The sequence below is a fragment of the Hypanus sabinus genome, chromosome 16 (genome assembly GCF_030144855.1).
Source record: "Hypanus sabinus isolate sHypSab1 chromosome 16, sHypSab1.hap1, whole genome shotgun sequence".
Classification (NCBI taxonomy): domain Eukaryota; kingdom Metazoa; phylum Chordata; class Chondrichthyes; order Myliobatiformes; family Dasyatidae; genus Hypanus; species Hypanus sabinus.
In genome coordinates, this window is record NC_082721.1 from 86,758,534 (window position 1) to 86,777,355 (window position 18,822).

An 18,822-nucleotide genomic window follows, 5' to 3' on the forward strand; every position below is an offset into this window, starting at 1 on the left:
ATTCTTGGGATCTAAAGGTTCATCTGATATTAGATTAAAAATGCTTAATTTACTCTAAAATTGAGGATCGTCCAAGGCGAAGGGGGTTTGATATTGTGTATGGAGATTTGTATGGCATTTGATTAAGATTGGAGTGGATCACATGAATTCCACGTCTGCTCAGAAGAAGAGTTGGGGTGGTAGTTTGTCACTCTTTGTTTATTCACTGTTTAGTTTTTCATAAATTCTCTTGTATTTCTTTATTTTCCTACAAGAAAATGATTCTTAAGGTGGTATATGGTAATATTAGGGTAAAAATTACTTATAGGTACATGGAGCTTGGAAAAATAGAGGGCTAAGGTTATCCTAGGTAGTTCTAAGGTAGGGACATGTTCGGCACAGCTTTGTGGGCCATAGGGCCTGTATTGTGCTGTAGGTTTCTATGTTTCTGACACTGGATTCATTTGTACTCTTTCCTGTTGTTCTTTCAAAGTGGACAACTTCATATCTTTCCAAAAGCAAGAAAATCTGCAGTCATTGGAAATCTAAGCACCAGCCACAAAATGGTGGAGGGACTCGGCAGGCCAGGCAGCGTCTGTGGAAAAGAATATGGTTGATGGTTTAGACTGAGTCTCTTCATCAGGGTTGGAAAACAAAGATGAGGAGTTAGAGCAAGAAGGTGGGGGGGAGGGGAGGAAGGACAAGGCGGTAGGTGACGTGTGAAACCGGGAAGGGGGGGAGGGGTGAAGTAAAGAGCTGGGCAGCTGATTGGTGAAAGAGATAAAAGGCTGGAGAAGGGGAATCTGAAAGGAAAGGACAGAAAGCCATGGAAGAAAGGGAAGGGGGATGAAGTGATGGGCAGGTAAGGAGATGAGGTGAGAGAGGAAAATGGTAACGGCAGGGTGAGAGGGGACTATCATCAGAAGTTTGAGAAATCAATGTTCATGCAACAGTTTGGAGGCTACCCAGACAGAATATAAGATGTTGATCCTCCAACTTGAGTGCGGCCTCATTGCGGCAGTAGTGAAGGCCCTGGACGGACATGTCGGAATGGGAATGGGAAGTAGAACTGAAATGGGTGCCTACCAGGGGATCCCGCTTTTCCTGGCATGACGGAGTGCAGGTGCTTGGCAGAACGGTCTCCCAGTCTGCGTCAGTCTCACTGACATACAGCAATGAACACACAGAGCACCAGATACAGGAGATCACCCGAACAGGCTTACAGGTGAAGTGTCACCTCACCTGGAAGGACTCTTTGGGGCCTATTTTTCCAAACATTTTAATTCTGATTCCCTTTCCTGTTCCGACATGTTGGCCAATGCCTCCTCTTGTGCAAAGGTGAGGTCACCCTTAGGCTGGAAGAGCAACTCCTTATATTCCAACTGAAGGCACGAATACTTATTTCTAATTTCCCTCCCCCCTTCCTCTATTCCCCACTCTGACCTTTTACCTCTTCTCATCTGCCTATTATTTCCCCCTCGGTCACCTTCTCCAATCCTTTCTCCTACGGTCCATTCTCCTCTCCTATCATATACTATCTTCTCCAACCCTTGGCCTTACACTCGTCCCCCTCACTTCATCAATCGCCTATCCAGTGCTGTCTATGCAGAATTTGCAAGTTGTTCCAGTGACCCAGGGCACGCTGGTTCCTCAAACTTCCTGAAGAGCTGCATGAAAGCCAGTTAATCGCTGTAAATTGCTGCCGGTATGCAGGTGCATGGAAGAACCTAGGGGAACTTGTGGGGATGCAAGACAAAAAATGGGAGTGTGTAAATGGCTGCTTAGTGGTTGGCTGAAGAGCCTGTTTCTTAGCTGTATCACGCAAGATCTCTCTGTGAATCATTCCTATCGTGCTCACAATTTGCTTTCTCATCTATTTTAGTATCATCTGCAAATTTAGCTACTTAATTCATTTCCTTCCTCCAAGATGTGAGCTTATTTTTTTCCTTATAACACTAAAGGAGGATGTTTTGGGTTTTTGTCTGTGCCATTTCACAGAGAACTTCATTTCTTGGTAATTTTCATTGAACCTGTTCTCCCCTCATTGCCATCGGTTCCCTCTGATTCTGCCAGACTATACACCAGGGGAATTTCTGGCTGCCGATGAATCTGCCAACCGGAATGACTTCAGGATTTGGGGAGAAACCAGAGCACACAGGGGAAACCACGTGGTCACGAGGGAGCGTGCAAAATCCAAGCAGCCAGCGTTACAGAGCAGGGTTGCACCAGGTCAGGCAACAGCTCTACTAACTGCACCACGGTGTTCGAAAACTCTGCAAACTTAGTGTATGCAATCCATACTCTCAATATTAGCCTTCTCTCCTCTTTGCAGTTTTCACTGAATCCAATATCCCCATTACCTTATTCTTACCAAGATTTTCGTAGTATCTTCCCGCTCGGTGGAAAAAATTCCATGGCCTCAATAAAATCAAATTCATCGTCATATATGCAGGAACATGTGCTCAGCGGCCACTTTATTCAGTACCTCCTGTACCTAATAAACTGGCCACTGGGTGTATGTTCATGGTCTTCTGCCTCTGTAGCCCATCTGCTTCAAGGTTCGAAGTGCTGCACATTAATAGATATGCTCTTCTGCACACCACTGTTGTAATGTGTGGTTACTTGAGTTACAGTCACCTTCCTGTCAGCTTGAACAGGTCTTCCCATTCTCCTCTGACCTGTCATTAATAAGGTAGTTTTGTTCCACTCTCTGGATGTTTCTGTTTGTTTTTCACACCATTCTCTACAAACTCTAGGTACCGTTGTGCATGGAAATACCAGGAAATCAGCAGTTTCAGAAATACTCAAACCACCCTGCCTGGCACCAACAATCATTCCAAGGTCAAAGTCACTTAGATCATACTTCTTCTCCATTCTGATGTTTAGTCTAAACAACAACCGAACCTCTTGCCTGTGTCTACATGCTTTAATGCATTGAGCTGCTGCCACATGATTGGCTGATTAGATATTTTCATTAAGAACCAGGCGTTGAAGCGTACCTAATAAAGTGGCCACTGAATAGCCACACAAACTTGCAGCAGTATCCTTGGTACATAGCGCCAGATAACATGGTGCAGTAGCATGTAGTATACAAAATAATACAGTAGATCGTTTAGCACAATTAGAACATGGCGAATGCGGGCAGCACTGAGTCGTGGTTGAAAGGAGATCACAGCTGTGAGCTTAATATCCAAGGATACACATCGTGTCGAAAGGACAGACAGGTAGGCAAGAGGGCTTTTTGGTAAAATTGAAATCAAATAATCAGAAAGAAGTGACTTAGGATCAGAAGATGCAGTGTTCCTGTGGGTAGAGTTAAGAAACTGCACAAATAAAAAGACCCTGATGGGAGTTATATACTGGCCTTCGAGCAGTAGAGGGAGTATGTGTTAGTACAGAAGTTGTAGATGATGCCAAACTAAAGTGTGGAAAAACAAACGATAGAACAATTTCAGAAGAACTGGATGAGGTTTTGATATCGAAAGCTGTGGAAGGAGATATGGAACAGTCAAGTCTTTAATCTAAAACCTGCAGGATTCATTGCTCAGGCTTTCAGCAGTGTCTAGGCCCTAATTACAGGTGGAAAGAGAGCGTGTAATGGAGGCGATTCACTGTTCCAAGAGACATCGTGGGGAGGGTTGTCAAAATACCTTACCACAGAACAGCATCAGATCAGAAAACTCTGTGGATGGAATGTTGGCTCAGTGCAAAAGCCTAACATAAAAGGCCTCAAACTGTGCCTCTTTCTTGAAGAGATTTCAGTGCATACCTTTGGGATAGGATGTGACATTTAGTTTTAAAAGAAAACAGTCCTTTTAATCTTCTTTTCATCTGACCTTGTGGTTTACAGTTGACATTAGCACATTGCGTGTGATTGGCGTCCTTTGTGCTGTAGTGCCTCCTCTTCTTCCTCTCTGACAGATGTACTATAATAACACCTAAAAAAAAATCACCCGCACGCACACACACACACACACACGCACACACACACAAGCACACACACTAAAAGAAGTCAGGCGCACGTTGCTGCAGTGGTTTCGGTCAGAGGACCAGTACGGAGTGTCAAGTGCTCCTTTGAGCAGAGGATTAGCAGAACTCTCTGCTTGTCCGGTACATAGAAATGGAGGAAAATTCACCGGCTGCAGCTTCAGACCTGACTGACAAGCAACCAGGAGAGAAGCAGGCACTTCTAAAGGCCTATAAGTGGTTTACAGGCCCCAAACAGAATGCCAAGAGGTGCAAGGAGGACGAGGAGCAGGCAGCTATGGAGAAGGAGGGGGCAGTTGATGGGACCCTCAAGGAGAATGCCCAAGGTGCAGTGCCTCCATTGCATGAGAGTCCTGGAGAGATATCACCAAGCCCCGAGGAGACAGGAAGTACAGAGCAAGACCAAATATCCCAGGATGATGCTGTGAATACAGGAAGCAAGAAGGACCCTCTCTCCAAAAGATCTAACCAGCAGTGCAAGCAGACAGAGCCATCTAAGTTGACAAGAGGTCCAGGCCGGAACCTGCGCAAGGTGAAGTCAGATTCCGCAGAGAGGATCCGGAATTTCTTGACTTCAGTTTCCAACCGGCTATCCAGGAAACGTTCCCTGCAGGAACCAGTGCAGGAACCACCCTCTCAAGGTACGTCTTGGAAGCTTTGTGTTGATGTCAAAAGAGATGTGATTTGGTTGGTGGATTTAAAATCCTTGGCCGTGGGGAGCAAATTATGCCCACTATAACTTTGGTTGAGGTACAGGTGAAGTGGAGTAAACTCCGAAGTCACTGTGGTTAATCAGGAAATCCAGTACGTTTGCAGAATACAGGGTCCAATGGAGTTAGAATGAGTTTACACGGAAGTGACCAGTTTTTGTTCTGTTCTGTCTGTTATCTTTTGTCTGTTTCTCACTTGTGTCAGTCACCAGGTACAAAACCAGAAAAAACTCCAGGAAATCAGAGAGTCTGTAGTCTTGCTGAAAACTCTGATAACACTGAGGTGTGAAATAGTCACATTAAGATAACGCATTTCCTCAGACAATGACCTTGGAGGTGTTGTCACTGTTGCAATATTGGAGGCCAAGTTATCAATCTGTGGACAGCAAGCTCCTACAGACAACATCATGAAAACAGCCTGATCATCGGTTTGCTTTCAGTGATGTTGGTTGAAGGACTGAGTTTTGAACGTGGACTTTGATGGAGTCCTAGTGCAAAGGGATCTTTTGCTGATGATCAAATTCAAGTTCAAATTCAGTTTGTTGTCATTCAATATGTAGACTGCCAAAAGAAACCAAAGTGTACAGTGTACAAAGTATAAGATGTAAGCGATGGCAGGGAGTTTAGTGTCTCACAGCCTGGGAAAAGAAGCTGCCTCTCATCCTAACAGTTCTTGTCCTAATGCTATGGTATGTCCTGCCTGATGGTAGGGGGTCAAAGAGACTGTTGGACGGATGGCAGGGATCATTGACAATGCTAAGATCCCTGCATACACAGCTCTCCAGATAAATATCTCTGACGGGTGGATGAGAGACCCAGGTAATCCTCTCAGCAGTCTTTGCAATCCTTCATAGGAACTTGCGGCCCAACGCCTTGCAATTCCTGTAGCAGCTGGTCAGGACTCTCTCAATGAGGCTCCTGCAAAAAGTGGTTAGAATGGGGGGGGCCCTCACTCACTGCAGACTCCTCAGAAAGCAAAGGTGCTGCTGCGATTCCATGACCAAAGAGGAGGTTGTTCATTGTGTGCACGCCCAGGAGTGTGGTGCTCCTAACTCTACGGAGGACCCATTTATGTGGAGTGAAGAGTGGTCAGCCTGCACCTTCTGAAAGAACAGAATCATCTCTTTAATCTTGTCTGCACTGAGACCGAAGTTTGAACCATGTCAACCGACTGACTACAGTTCTTCTCGAGGAACCAACAAGATCCGATAGTACAGAAGAGTAGATGAGAGGAGAGGATTTACTTCCATCTGCACAATTCCACGTCTACACAGGTGCCATGAAAAACTTACTTCAGCAACATCACAGACACATAGCATTGCAAAAGCAGCATTCACGAGAAAAACTATGCATCAAAATACAACCTGAACAGAAGCAGAGCACAATGGGCGTTTTAATGTGAAGTGATCAAAGTGATCATAGAGATGGTGATTAGGGCTGTGCTGTTTGGTTCAAGAAGCAAATGGTTGAAGAGAAAGAACTGCAGCTGTTCTTGAACCTGTTGGTGTGGGATCTCAGGCTGCTGTCCCTCCTGCCAGATGGTAGCTGTGAGAAGATAGCAGGCCTGGATGGTGGGGATCTTTGATGTAGTGCCTCTTGTAGATACTACCAATGGTAGGGAGGTGTTGCTGTACTGGGCGGAAACCATCACTCTCTCCAGCTCAGTATGTTCTTGCAGATTTATTCTGAGGTACATTAAAGCTGCTGGTTAGGTGACAGCAACCTGGGGCTATGAGGCCTGTGGGTTGACAAGGAAGGACCTAAAAGTGAGGCATTATCAGCAGGGAGTAATTCTATCCTATATTGATTCGACAGTGTTGCTGTAGGGAAGGAGGAATCCCAGTGTGGATCTGGCAAGGAATGACCTATGGTGACATATGCCAGTGATATTAAACCTGATTCTGATTCTGATTCAAGAATTATGACACCATCTGCATAGCCAGATGGTTGGTAGGCTCCCCCTTGCCAACCCTAAATGTTCATTTCCTTCACCATTGGTGTTTTGTGACTGCAGTGTGTGCCATTTTTCAAAACACTGGGCAGGAATTACCAATACCACCTCCTGAAGACCTCCACAACCTGGAAAGACAAGGACAAGGGCAGTAGGTGTATGGACCGCCGCCATCTACGTGTTCCCTTCCGAGTCTCACATTATGCTAGTCTGGAGATATAATACCAGTTCTCCACCATCAGTAGCTCTGAGTTCACACTTCCCTACCTCCTTACAATGTAGAAAGAGACCACTTGGCCCAACAAGTCCATGACTGCCCACAGAACAATCTGTTTCCCCCATTCACTCCAAATTCCATACACCTACACCTGAGGCGATTTACAGTGGTCAGGTAACAGAGCAACAGGTTCTCCAAAGCATGCCGGAGTTTCCTCACCATAAGGATGGTAACAGTTCACCACCATTTTCCCAAAGGGACTGCAGAGAGGAGAAGTTAATGTAACTTTGCTTATAATAACCACATCCTGTGACAGAATTTGAAAAAAAATGCTGCAAGACTGCTTTTGACGTTTAATGATACAAATAAACATTGGGGAAAGCAACTAGTGCAACAAATACCCCATGATTGTGTAAGAGGTGGCTGAAAAGATTATGCAGGCATTAGTGAGAACCTTTTAAGAATCTCTCTTTCAATATTTTTATTAGTTTCTGCATACAGAGTACAACAATATATATATTATAAGTCAAAAGAAAAAAAAGAACCAAATACATTGTATTAAAAATACAGTTACAATCACTAAACCCTGTATTCATAAAAATTAAATTAAATCGTAATATTGAAACATAATCATTTTGTTATACAGAAAAAAAATCTAAACCCACTACCAAAGTCAGAGCTGTTAGGAAAAGCAAGAAAAAAGGGGGAAAAAAAACCCTTATCATATAATAATATATTATTAGCCACCATCTGTACTTTTACAACAAATCAAAGGTTTTGAAAATAACTCAAAAATGGTCCCTACAATGTATAAAAGTCTTGGCTAGATTCAAAAACTGAAGATCAGCTCTTCTCTAAATTCAAGCATGACATAACATCCCATAACCATTGAGCATGAGTAGGCAGAACAGCATCCTTCCATTTAAGCAAGAGCGCCCTCCTAGCTATAAGAAAAGTAAAAGCCAAAATATGCAAATCAGGAGTCTCCAAAATAAAGTCTTTTCCTCCAACAATACCAAATAATGCAGTCAAAGGGTTAGGCTTAAAATTTACCTTGAAAAGTACTGAGAAAGCTTGGAATACTTCCTTCCAGTATCTTTCAAGGCTCGGACATGTCCAAACCATGTGAATTAATGAAGCTTCTCCATTATTACATCTATCACAGAAAGGAGATATATCCGAATAAAAACAAGCTAGCTTATCTTTAGACATGTGAACCTTATGAACCACTTTAAATTGTCAAAAGGGAGTGACGGGCACATAACGATGAAGTGTTAACCAATTTAAAAATTTCATTCCAAATTTCCTCAGAAATTGAAGTCTGTAAATCTTGTTCCCAAAGATTTTTAATTTGTCTATAGGAGCGTTTCTCATTCCTAGCAACATACCATAAATATTGGATATTGAACCATTATAAAAAGGTTTCAAATTAAAAGTTACATCTATTAAGTCCTTATCGGAACTTACAGGAAATGCATATAGTTGAGAACACAGAAAGTCTCTAATTTGTAAATAACGAAAAAAGTGAGTTTTGGGTAAACTATATTTAGCTGACATTTGCTCAAACGAAAGAAGACTTCCTCCAACAAACAAATCCTGGAAGCATTTAATACCCAATCTATCCCATTCTTTGAAAACTGAATCGATCATCAAAGGTATAAAAAAATAGTTAAAGCAAATGGGACTAGACCAAGGAATTTCCTAAATTGTACCCAGATCCTCAAAGTATGTTTAACTTCCAAATTTTCAGTTAGTTTACTAAAAGATAAAGGGAGTGAGGATCTGAGAAGAGAAATAATAGAAAATTTATTAACAGAGTTAGCTTCTAAAGAAATTGATATTGGACAGTCCTCATGGTTATTATAATATGTCCAAAATGTAAGATTTCATATATTGACTGTCCAATAATAAAACCTAAAATTTGGTAAAGCTAAACCTCCATTCTTCTTAGAATTTTGAAGATGAACGTTATTTAGTCGAGAATGTTTGTTTTTCCATATAAAAGAAGATACAATAGAATTGGGAGAATCAAAAAATTTTAGGAATCTCTAGATTCTAGAAAGGTTCCAGAAGACTGAAAAATTGCAAATGTCACTTTCAAGAAGGGAGACTGGCAGAGGAAAGTAAGTATAGGTCAGTTAATCTGACCTCCGTGGCTGGATGGTGTTGGAGTTGATTGTTAAGGACGAGGTCTCAGGGTAGCTGGAGGCACGGGATAAAATAGGGCAGTCAGCATGGTTACATCAAGGGAAAATCTTACCAGACAAATCTGTTGGAATTCAGCAGGATAGACAAAGGAAAAATTGGTTGATGTTGTGTACCTGGATTTTCAGAAGGCCTTTGAAAAGGTACCCCACATGAGGCTGCTTTACAAGCTATGAGCTCATGGTATTACATGAAAGATTCTAGCATGGATAAAGCAATGGCCAATTGGCAGGAGGCAAAGAGTGGGAATGAAGGGAGCCTTTTCTGGTTGTTTGCCGGTGACTAGTGGTGCTCCACAGGGGTCTGTGTTGGGGTTGGTTCTATTTACGTTATATGACGATGGTTCTATTGATGGTATTGATGGCTTTGTTGCGCAGTTAGCAGACGATATGAGCATAGGTGATGGTGCAGGTAGTTCTACATAACATAAGAACATAAGAGATAGGAGCAGGAGTAGGCCAATCGGCCCCTCAAGTCTGCTCCGCCATTCAACAAGATCATGGCTGATCCAATCTTAACTCTAGTTTGAGTTGAGGAAGTAGAGAGGCTACAGAAGGACTGAGCCAGATTAGAAGAATGGGCAAAGAAGTGGCAAATGGAATGTAGTGTCAGGAAGTGTATGCTGATGGTAGAAGAGATGAAAGGGTTGACTATTTTCTAAATAGAGAGAAAATATAAAAAAATTGAGAAGTAAAGGGCCTTGGGGATCCCTCTGCAGGATTCCCTAGAGGTTAATTTGCAGGTTTAGTCTGTGATGAGGAACCCAAATGCAATGTTAGCAGCATTTCAAAAGGACTAGAATATAAAGGAAAGGATATAATGTTGAGTCTTTATAAACACTAGTGAGGCCTCTCTTGGAATATTGTGAGACATCTTAGGAAGGATGTGCTGAAGTTGGAGAGGGTTCCAGGATTGAAAAGCGACAAGCTCTGGGCCTGTATTCACTGGAGTTTAGAAGAATAAGGGGTGTCTTAATTGAAACCTATCGAATGGAGAAAAGCCTTGATAGAGTGGACGTAAAGAGGATGTTCCTTATGGTGGCAGAGTCTAAGACCTCAGCCTCAGAATTGAGGGGTGTCCCTTTAGAACAGAGATGAGGAGGAATTTCTTTAGCCAAACAGAGTGCAGTGGAGGCTAAGTTTTTATGTATATTTAAGGCAGAGGTTGATAGATTCTTGATTGGTCAGGGGATGAAGGGATAGGAGGAGAAGGCAGGATACTGGGGCTGAGAGGAAAACTGGATCAGCCATGATGAAATGGCGGAGCAAACACGCTGGGCTAAATGGTCTAATTCTGCTCCTATGTCTTAAAGTCTTAAGTTAGATATGACCCTTGTGGCTAAAGGGATCGGGGGTATGGAGAGAAAGCAGGTACAGGGTTCTGAGTTGGATGATCAGCCATGATCATACTGAATGGCAGTGCAGGCTCAAAGGGCCGAATGGCCTACTCCTGCACCTATTCTCTATGTTTCTATGTTAATGATAACAATAGGATGCAAAATTTATTAAAAGAATTTAAGAGAGAGAGAGAGAGAGAGAGAGAGAGAGAGAGAGAGAGAGAGAGAGAGAGAGAGAGAGAGAGATTGAGATTCTAAACATGGGGAGAAGACAACAGAGAAGATCTCTTTTAACTTTCCATCAATTTGAAGATTTTCAATCCATGCTTTCACACCCGAAAATCTCTGGCTGCTGGGGTAACAATAAAGCAAGATTAGCTTGATTTGTCACATGTACATTAAAACATTGAAAAATACACTGAAATGCATTGTTTTATGTCAATGGCCAACACAGTGTGCTGGGGGCAGCCCGCAAGTGTCCCCACTCTTCCAGCACCAGCATGACATGCCAATAACTTATTCACCCTAACTATATGTCTTTGGAATCTGGGAGGAAACTGAGCACCTGAAGGGGGCCCACATCATCACGAAAAGAACGTGCAAATCCCTTCCAGACAGAGGTGCGAATTGAACTCCGACCTTCCAATCGATTGCTAGCCCTGTGAAGTGTTGCACTTTGCACTATGTTACCACGCTGCCTAAATGCAGTTTTCATGGCTGGAGTCAATAGATTTTATTTGGTAAAGACCACTAATCTGCTCTGAACCAGCGTGGATAACTTCATTCATCCCAACGATGAACTGATTCCACAACCGATGGATTCACTCTCAAGGAGTTTACACTCATGTTCTCAGTGTGTATGTACTTAGCTATATATTCATTTTCGTATGTTAGCACAATTAGTTGTCTGCTGCCCAGTGATTGCCTTTGTGTTCAGTTTTTTATTGATTCCATTGAACTTCTTTGTACCTACTGTGAATGGCGGCATGAAAGTGACTCTCGGGGTTGAACGTTGTGACACACAAGATATGTACTTTGGTAATAAATTTATTTTGAACTTTGAAGACAGGCAGGTCAGGATTGAATTGGCTTTGAATGATTGAAACACAAGGGGCTGAAAACCCCACTGCTGAAGCTAATGCCCCCTCAAAAGCCCTGTCACTTACAGGAGGATAAGCATTTCTGCAGTGCACGGTATAGAGGAAAAGAGTGTGGAACCAGGCACTTCAGCAAATGGATCATCCAGCACCCACTTACGACAAGCTCATCTTATTCTCTCCACGTTTCCAACAACTCTGTAGAGTTTCTCCCATGCACCAACATACCAGAGATAAATTACAATGCCTGACTTGCCAACTAACCCACGTGCCTGTGGTCAGATGGAAATTTCACCAAGAATTCACCTCAGGATTGGACCTTGTTTTCTGGATTTGTGAGGCAGCTATACTATTGTGCCACCCCAACTTTTGCATTGCCCCAAAGCACTTTAGTGAAATGGCTAGCATGCCTCGATTAGAGCTCAGGGCTCCTATAGTTTGGAGTTCAATTCTGGCGCTATCTGTAAGATCGCAAACATGAGAAAATCTGCAGATGCAACACACACAAAGTGCTGGAGGGGCTGAGCAGGTCAGGCAGCATCTGTGGAAATGAGTAAACAGATGATGTTTTAGGCCGAGACCCTTCTTCAGGACTCAATGAGAGAGATAAAAACACAAATTATACAAACGATAAAAGTGATCAACAGCATTCTGAGCAAAATTGAGTCCATAGACACGAATCCCAGAGCAGCTGGAGTAGGCCCATAGCCCCGGTCTCAGTTCATCATACAGTGGGGCAAATTGCCACAAAGCACTTAGCAGCCAGATCCAAGCCTCAGCACCGCGGAGAGAGGATTGAACACTGTGGAAGAGGGAGCAGCATCTTCTCGGCCCTTTCTCCCAGTCCTGAGTTCCTGCCTTTCCAGTCTATCTGGGCCAGCATTCAAATCGTCTAATCACCAGATCATGCCTCACCCTGGGACCTAGGCCCTGCTGCAGCAATGCCTAGACCTCACTGTCCAGGTTGAAGCCGTTCCCAAACTTTCCAAATTGACTCAGCATTGATCCAATTTCACTCCTGGCTTAGGTTACTGGGCACCGATACTCCTCCACCTCGACTCCTCTCCGAATCACTCACTCCAACTCCATCTTCGACACCGTCACAAACACATTACACTCCAACTTTGCAATGTACAGCATGGCTCATTCCTTGAAACAGTTTTGCCTTCACTCACCTCTTCACTGTTTGCGGTGATCATTTGCCACAATTTACCTCAGGAAAAAAATGTTATCAACAATGTTTTTAGTCAAATTTCTTGCCTCTTGAACTACCAGTAAGCTGTCACCTGACTCCAGTAACACCATTCACCTTGCAACGTAAAACTAATCCGTTTTCTTATTTTCCTAGTAATGATGAAATATCCGTGAATTGGAAATATTAACTATTATTTATTTATTTATTTAGCGATACCTCGCAGGCATAGGCCCTTCCAGCCCTAAGAGCCTCACCATCCAGCACCCACCCATTCAACCCTAGCCTATCACAGGACAATTTACAATGACTAACTTATTAACTGGTACATCTTTGAACTGTGGGAAGAAACTGGAGTAAACTCGTGTTCATGGGGAAGACATACAAACTCCTTACAGATGACATCAGAACAGAACTCTGTGGTAGCTGTATTAGCACCATGCTAGCCACTATGTTACAATGGCACTTGAGTTGTCTGCCACTGTCAGAGACCCAAGGTACCATTGTCTTCCACCATGCCACAGTAGTATTGCGGTTAACACAACAATACTACAGCTTGGGGCTTCGGAGTTCAGAGTTTAGTTCTGGTGCCATCTGTAAGGAGTTTTTACATTCTCACCGTGACCACATGGGTTTCCTCCAGGTGCTCCAGTTTCCTCCCACAGTCCAAAGACATATCAAGTGGTAGGTCAAATGGTCATTGTAAATTGTCCTGTGATTAGGCTAGAGTTAAATAGATGGATTACTGGGATGAGTGTCTCATTGGGATGGAAGGGTCCATTCCATACTGTGTCTCCAAATAAAAATAAAATTAAAAGAAGTTGTCTGACTGGCTGAGTGTTGGATGTTCCTCGTTTGGATTTCCAGCAGCTGCAGGCTTGTTGAATTTTGGTTTTCAACACTAGTGTTTGTGGACGGCTGTGAAAACAAGTTCACATTGTTATCATTGGCCTGTCGAGGTTCTGCAGATGACAGACAGTGTTAGGTAAAAACAAAGGTGGAATGGAATAGAGGGCATGATGAGGAGGGGTGCTACAGGTTTTGAAATATTTACAAGAAAGAAGTGCAGTGGGAAAATAAAAGGAACCAATAAAGAGAAAAGAAAGTCCAAAAATCAGCAAAAAGTATTACCTCAGGGGTTCTCAAACGACGTTAGGGCAACATATCCTGCTTGCAAATCGAACAGCTTCCCCACAAACTTCCTGTTGAAGAGATTTCATTGTCAGTCTGTCTTCAAGCAGGTTAAGCTTTCTGTGCAAGGCAAATAGAGATCAAATTAGAATCAGCTCACCAAATCAGAAATGTGGCAGCTTGCGATCTGCCATCCATGTTACAGGGCAGTTAAAGTAACTTCTGAGAACCCCAGATAAAGACAGAAAAAAGTGCTGGAGGCAGGCAGCGTCTATGAAGAGAGAAGCAGTTTTCAGGGCAATGACTTTCCATCAGATTTACAGTCAGTTGGCAGGTGATAAGTCTCAACCAATCTGTCCTCTTGCCTGTTATGTTAAAACGTTCACATATTATGTCCAGATTAATTGGAAAATTGGTTTATTATTATCAGAGGCACCAAGGTACAGTGAAAATTTTGTCCTGCATACTGTCTTTACAGATCAATTCAGGACAATAGTGCATTGAGGTCATAATAGGTGAAACAAAGAGTGAAAAATAAAAGTACAGAGAAGGTACAGAGCAGGGAGGCAGTAAGGTGAAAGGTCACAGTGATGTAGATTATGACGTCAAGGGTCCATCTGATCACACCAAGGAACCATTTAATAGTCTGATTACAAGCTGTCCTTGAGCTTGATGGTATGTGCTTTCATGCTTTTGTATTGCCTGCCTGATGGGAGAATGTCCACCTGAATAATCATTGTACCATTTTTGTTCCATTTGCCTGAATGAGTGGAACTCTGACAACTTTAAAGAAGCACAGTATAATTCGGGACATAACAGCCATCAACCACTATAAACGTTGACTCTAAAACTCTCATCAAGTTTATTAGAGCTTCACCAGTTGGTCCAAGAATCGAATGCGTATACGGAAGAAACTGTTCTTGATCTAGCCATGCGAGACTGCAGGCTTTTCAAGAAGCGATGTCTCAAAAAGGTGGCGTCCATCGTCGAGGACCCCCATCACCCAATACATGCCCTGTTCTCAAAGCTACCATCAGGAAGGAGGTACAGGAGCCTGAAGACACATACTCTGCGATTCAGGAACTGCTCCTTCCCCTCTGCCATCCGATTTCTGAAAGGACATTGAGTCCATGAAGACTACCTCACAACCTTTTTATTTCTATAGTTTATTTAATTTAACTGTAATATATATGGTTACTGTAATTCATAATTTTTTTCTTCTCTATTATCATGTATTGTGATGTACCACTGCCGCAATTTCAACAAATTTCATGACATTTGCCGGTGATATTAAACCTGATCCTGATTCTGATTTTATACCACCTGCCTGATGGTAGCTGCAAGACAATGGCATTGGCCTGATAATGGCAATCTTTGGTGATGGATGTTGCCTTCTTGAAGCAGAACTTCCAGTGAATGCTGCCTATGGTGGGGAGGGATGTCCCTTCGTCCAGTGTGTACCATCTATAAAGTGCACTGTAGTTACAGGCTACTTTGACTGTGACCTCTACCACCAGCAAGAACAAGGGGATTGGGAACATGGGCACACTACCACCTGCAGGCTCCCCTCTTAATGGCACGCTGTCTGTCTTGGAAAAGTGTTCACAGTTGATGGATCTATGTCATGAAGCTTCATTCCCAGCAGCACGGTGGGAATACCTTTACCAGAGGGACTGCAGTGGTTCAAAATGCTGGCATGTTTTCTCTACTACCTTGCTGGTAGTTAGAGATAAGTATTAAATGCTGGCCTTTTTAGGATTGCCCACATCCTGACAACAAATGCAATGAGAAGGCCTTCGAAATGTCACTGGTTAATCTGTTCCTTACCTTACATTTTTAAGTTTATGCTCTTTAGTTAGTTATTTATGCATGAATCATCTGTAGGTTTTATCCTTAACTTCATATGTTCTGTGTGTTGTGTGTACTATTGTGTTTTACATGCTGATTTGGAGAAACGTTGTCTCGTTTCTATACACTGTACAGTATATGGTTATTAGACATTATATACACATATATCATTAAATGTCAATAAACAACTTAACTTGACTTGAAATTCATTCTCACTTTGCATACAAAGTATCCTGGCATTCCGAGCTGTACTTTGAAAATTCAGTTCCATTAAAACTGATGGAGCTAAATTCTGGAAACACAGTACCAAACACAATAGTGCTTGAATGCTCATTTAACAAAGTTGAATATCCATCTCAAAGTCTCCTCGTTCGGGTCCAAAATGTTTGGGGCCAGAAGTGTTTTGGGATCACTGTCATTTCTGACTCCAGGTACGCAGTCTATGTCTTACATTTGTTGATCACAAATATGTACTTAACAGTACAAAATTATTACATCCCATGAATACGGTGTGTGCAGTGTAACCAAAGCAGCACAGCCTCATTGGGAGAGTACCTGAATCAGCTGTGGAGAACAGTGACAGGATTCAGTCTCCACATACGATGTCATGTTTTGAATAAAAGGTTACAGTACACTTGTGTTTGAAATTTACTTGTTTTTAGGTTTTATGTAAGGTATAAAAACAACCAGCATCATAGACTTGTTCTGGTGTTAGATTTTCATCAGCGATGATCTTGGCTTTTCATCAATGAATTTCTCTGCTGCTTCATAATCAGCAGACACTTTATTAACACAGATCTTTAAATATTTAACGCTGTGCCTTTTCTTAAATTTCTGTGAGTATTCTGCTGAATTTTCATAATTACATTCAATTTTCAATTTGTGGTGATAGATCTTTGATTGTTTCATGGTCAGCATACCATTAAGCGGCATGTGACAAGGTGCTACACACGAGGCTTTTTAACAAGGTTAAAATGGTTGTACAAGAAAGATACTAGCATGGAGAGAGGATTGTCTGACTGGGAGGAGGCAAAGAATGAGAACAAAGGAGGCCATTTCTGGTTGGCTGCCGGTGACTAGTGGTGTTCTGCTGGGGCTGTCATTAGGATAATTTTTTTTTCATATTATGTATCGATAATTTGGAGACAGAATTGATGGATTTGTGGCCAAGTATGAGGATAGGTGGAGAGCCAGGTAGCGATGAGGAAGTCAGCAGAAGGACTTAGATTGGAAAAATGGGCAAAGAGGTGGCAGATTGAATTTAGCGTAGAGATGTATATGGCCATGCATTTTGGCAGAAGGAGTAAAGGCATAGACTATTTTCTAAATGGGGAGAAAATTCAAAATTCGAGGGTAAAAAGGGACATCGTGCAGGATTCACTTTGCAGGTTGAGTTGGTGGTGAGGAAGGCAAATGCAATGCTAATATTTGTTCTGAGACGACTAGAAAATAAAAAGTATGGCTAAGGCTTTATAAGGCATTGGTCAGATCACAGTTGCAGTACTGTGAGCAGTTTTGAGCCCCTTAGCTAAGAAAAGATTTGCTTCCATTGGAGAGGGTCCAGAGGACATTTATGAAAATGATTCTGGAAATGACTTAACTGGGCCTGTACTTACTGGAGTTTAGAAGAATGGGGATGGGGGCAGTCTCTCATTGAGTACTCAAATATCGAACTGCTTGGATAAAGTGGATGTAGGAAGAGTATTTCCTATAGTGGGTGAGTCTAGGACTGGAGGGCATAACCTTAGAATTGAGAGATGGAGATGAGGAAGAATTTCTTTAGACAGAGAGTGGTGAATCTGTGGAATTCATTGCCACAGACACCTGTTGAGGTCAAGTCATTGGGTATGTTTAAAAGTGGAAGAAGGTTCCTGATTAGTCAGGGCATGAAAGGTTATGGGGAGAAGGCAGGAGAATGAGGTTGAGGGTATTAACAAATCAGCCAAGATGGAATAGTGGAGAAGACTTGATGGGCTGAATGACCTAATTCTGCTCCTATGGTCTTATGAGATCTCTCATCCTGTTGACACTCTCTCTCAATGGCGCAAGGTGCAGCCTCAGACTAGATTACATTTTCAGAGCTCTGGAATGTGATTTGAACCACAACCTTCTGACTCAGAGGTGAGCTATAACCAGCCAACATAGAGTGTGTGAAACATTTTAAAAAATTGATAATGTCTGATCTCTTCTGATAGAGAGTCTCAAAGTCTGTCTCTGTCCCCAGATACTGTTCTGGCCTGTTGAGTATTTCCGGCATTTTCTTTTACACCATTGTGTGTATCAGATGTATAAGTGATCTGACATCACTCATGCATAGTATGACATAAAAGTAATTTCCTGGGCCCAAGTAATCTCTCTTTAGAGTGGCACAGTAGTGTCGTGGTTTGTGCAATCAATTTGCTGCTCTAGTGATCAGTGTTTGGGGTTCGATTCCTGCCACTGTCTGTCAGAAAGTTGTACACTCTTCATGTGACTGCGTGGGTAAGATTTAGATTTAGATTTGGGTTCCTTTAATAAGAGAGAATGTTCAGTGTATACAATCAGAAATTTGTACTCTTCACAGACATCCATGAAACAAGAGACCCCATAGAATGAACGATAGACCATCGAAGCCCTGAAACCCCCTTCCCCCCACCCTTCCACTCCCCCCACTTGAACACACTCCCCCCCTTGAATCCCAGCATGCAAGCAACTGCAAAAGCCCCATCAAAACTACAGTACATTACCCAGCACTTTGATATCTCAGACAGAACACTCCTGCAACAATGAGAGTGGAGATCAGCAACTCACTGTTCTGATGTTACAATCTTCCACATCAGTCTTCCAAGCCCCCGCTTGGAAGAGAGAGAGAGAGAGGGGGATTGCTTGGGTGCAGGGACATTATTCTGACAGCAGCCAGTGATTAGCAAATGCACCACCTGCTGTCTTGATGTTTCCGTCTCCCACGAAGCTTTCGTCAGCGAAATCGGCGAGGACCAGGGTCATCCAGGGGCCCCCCCACCCGAGGATACACATCTTCTAGACCACTCGCAGAGAAAGAAAAGCACTAGGCTGCACAGCCAGGCCAAAAACTCACAGCTTGCAAAGAACTGTAGGTCACGGACTCCGAGAAAACCCCAACCACCGTCAAAAAAAAGGAAAGACATAAGAGAAGACTAAGCAGTTTCAT

General features: G+C 42.7%; 1 protein-coding gene across 1 annotated transcript in view; it reads left to right on the forward strand.

Moving 5' to 3' along the window:
• Positions 1-3,965: 3,965 nt before the first annotated feature.
• Positions 3,966-18,822, forward strand: part of LOC132406552 (disabled homolog 2-interacting protein-like) — a 124,016-nt gene continuing 109,159 nt past the window's right edge. The window contains exon 1 of the mRNA XM_059992372.1: positions 3,966-4,607. Coding sequence (XP_059848355.1) covers positions 4,100-4,607 — 508 coding nt within the window. The 5' untranslated portion in view covers positions 3,966-4,099. The remainder of the gene's footprint in view (positions 4,608-18,822) is intronic.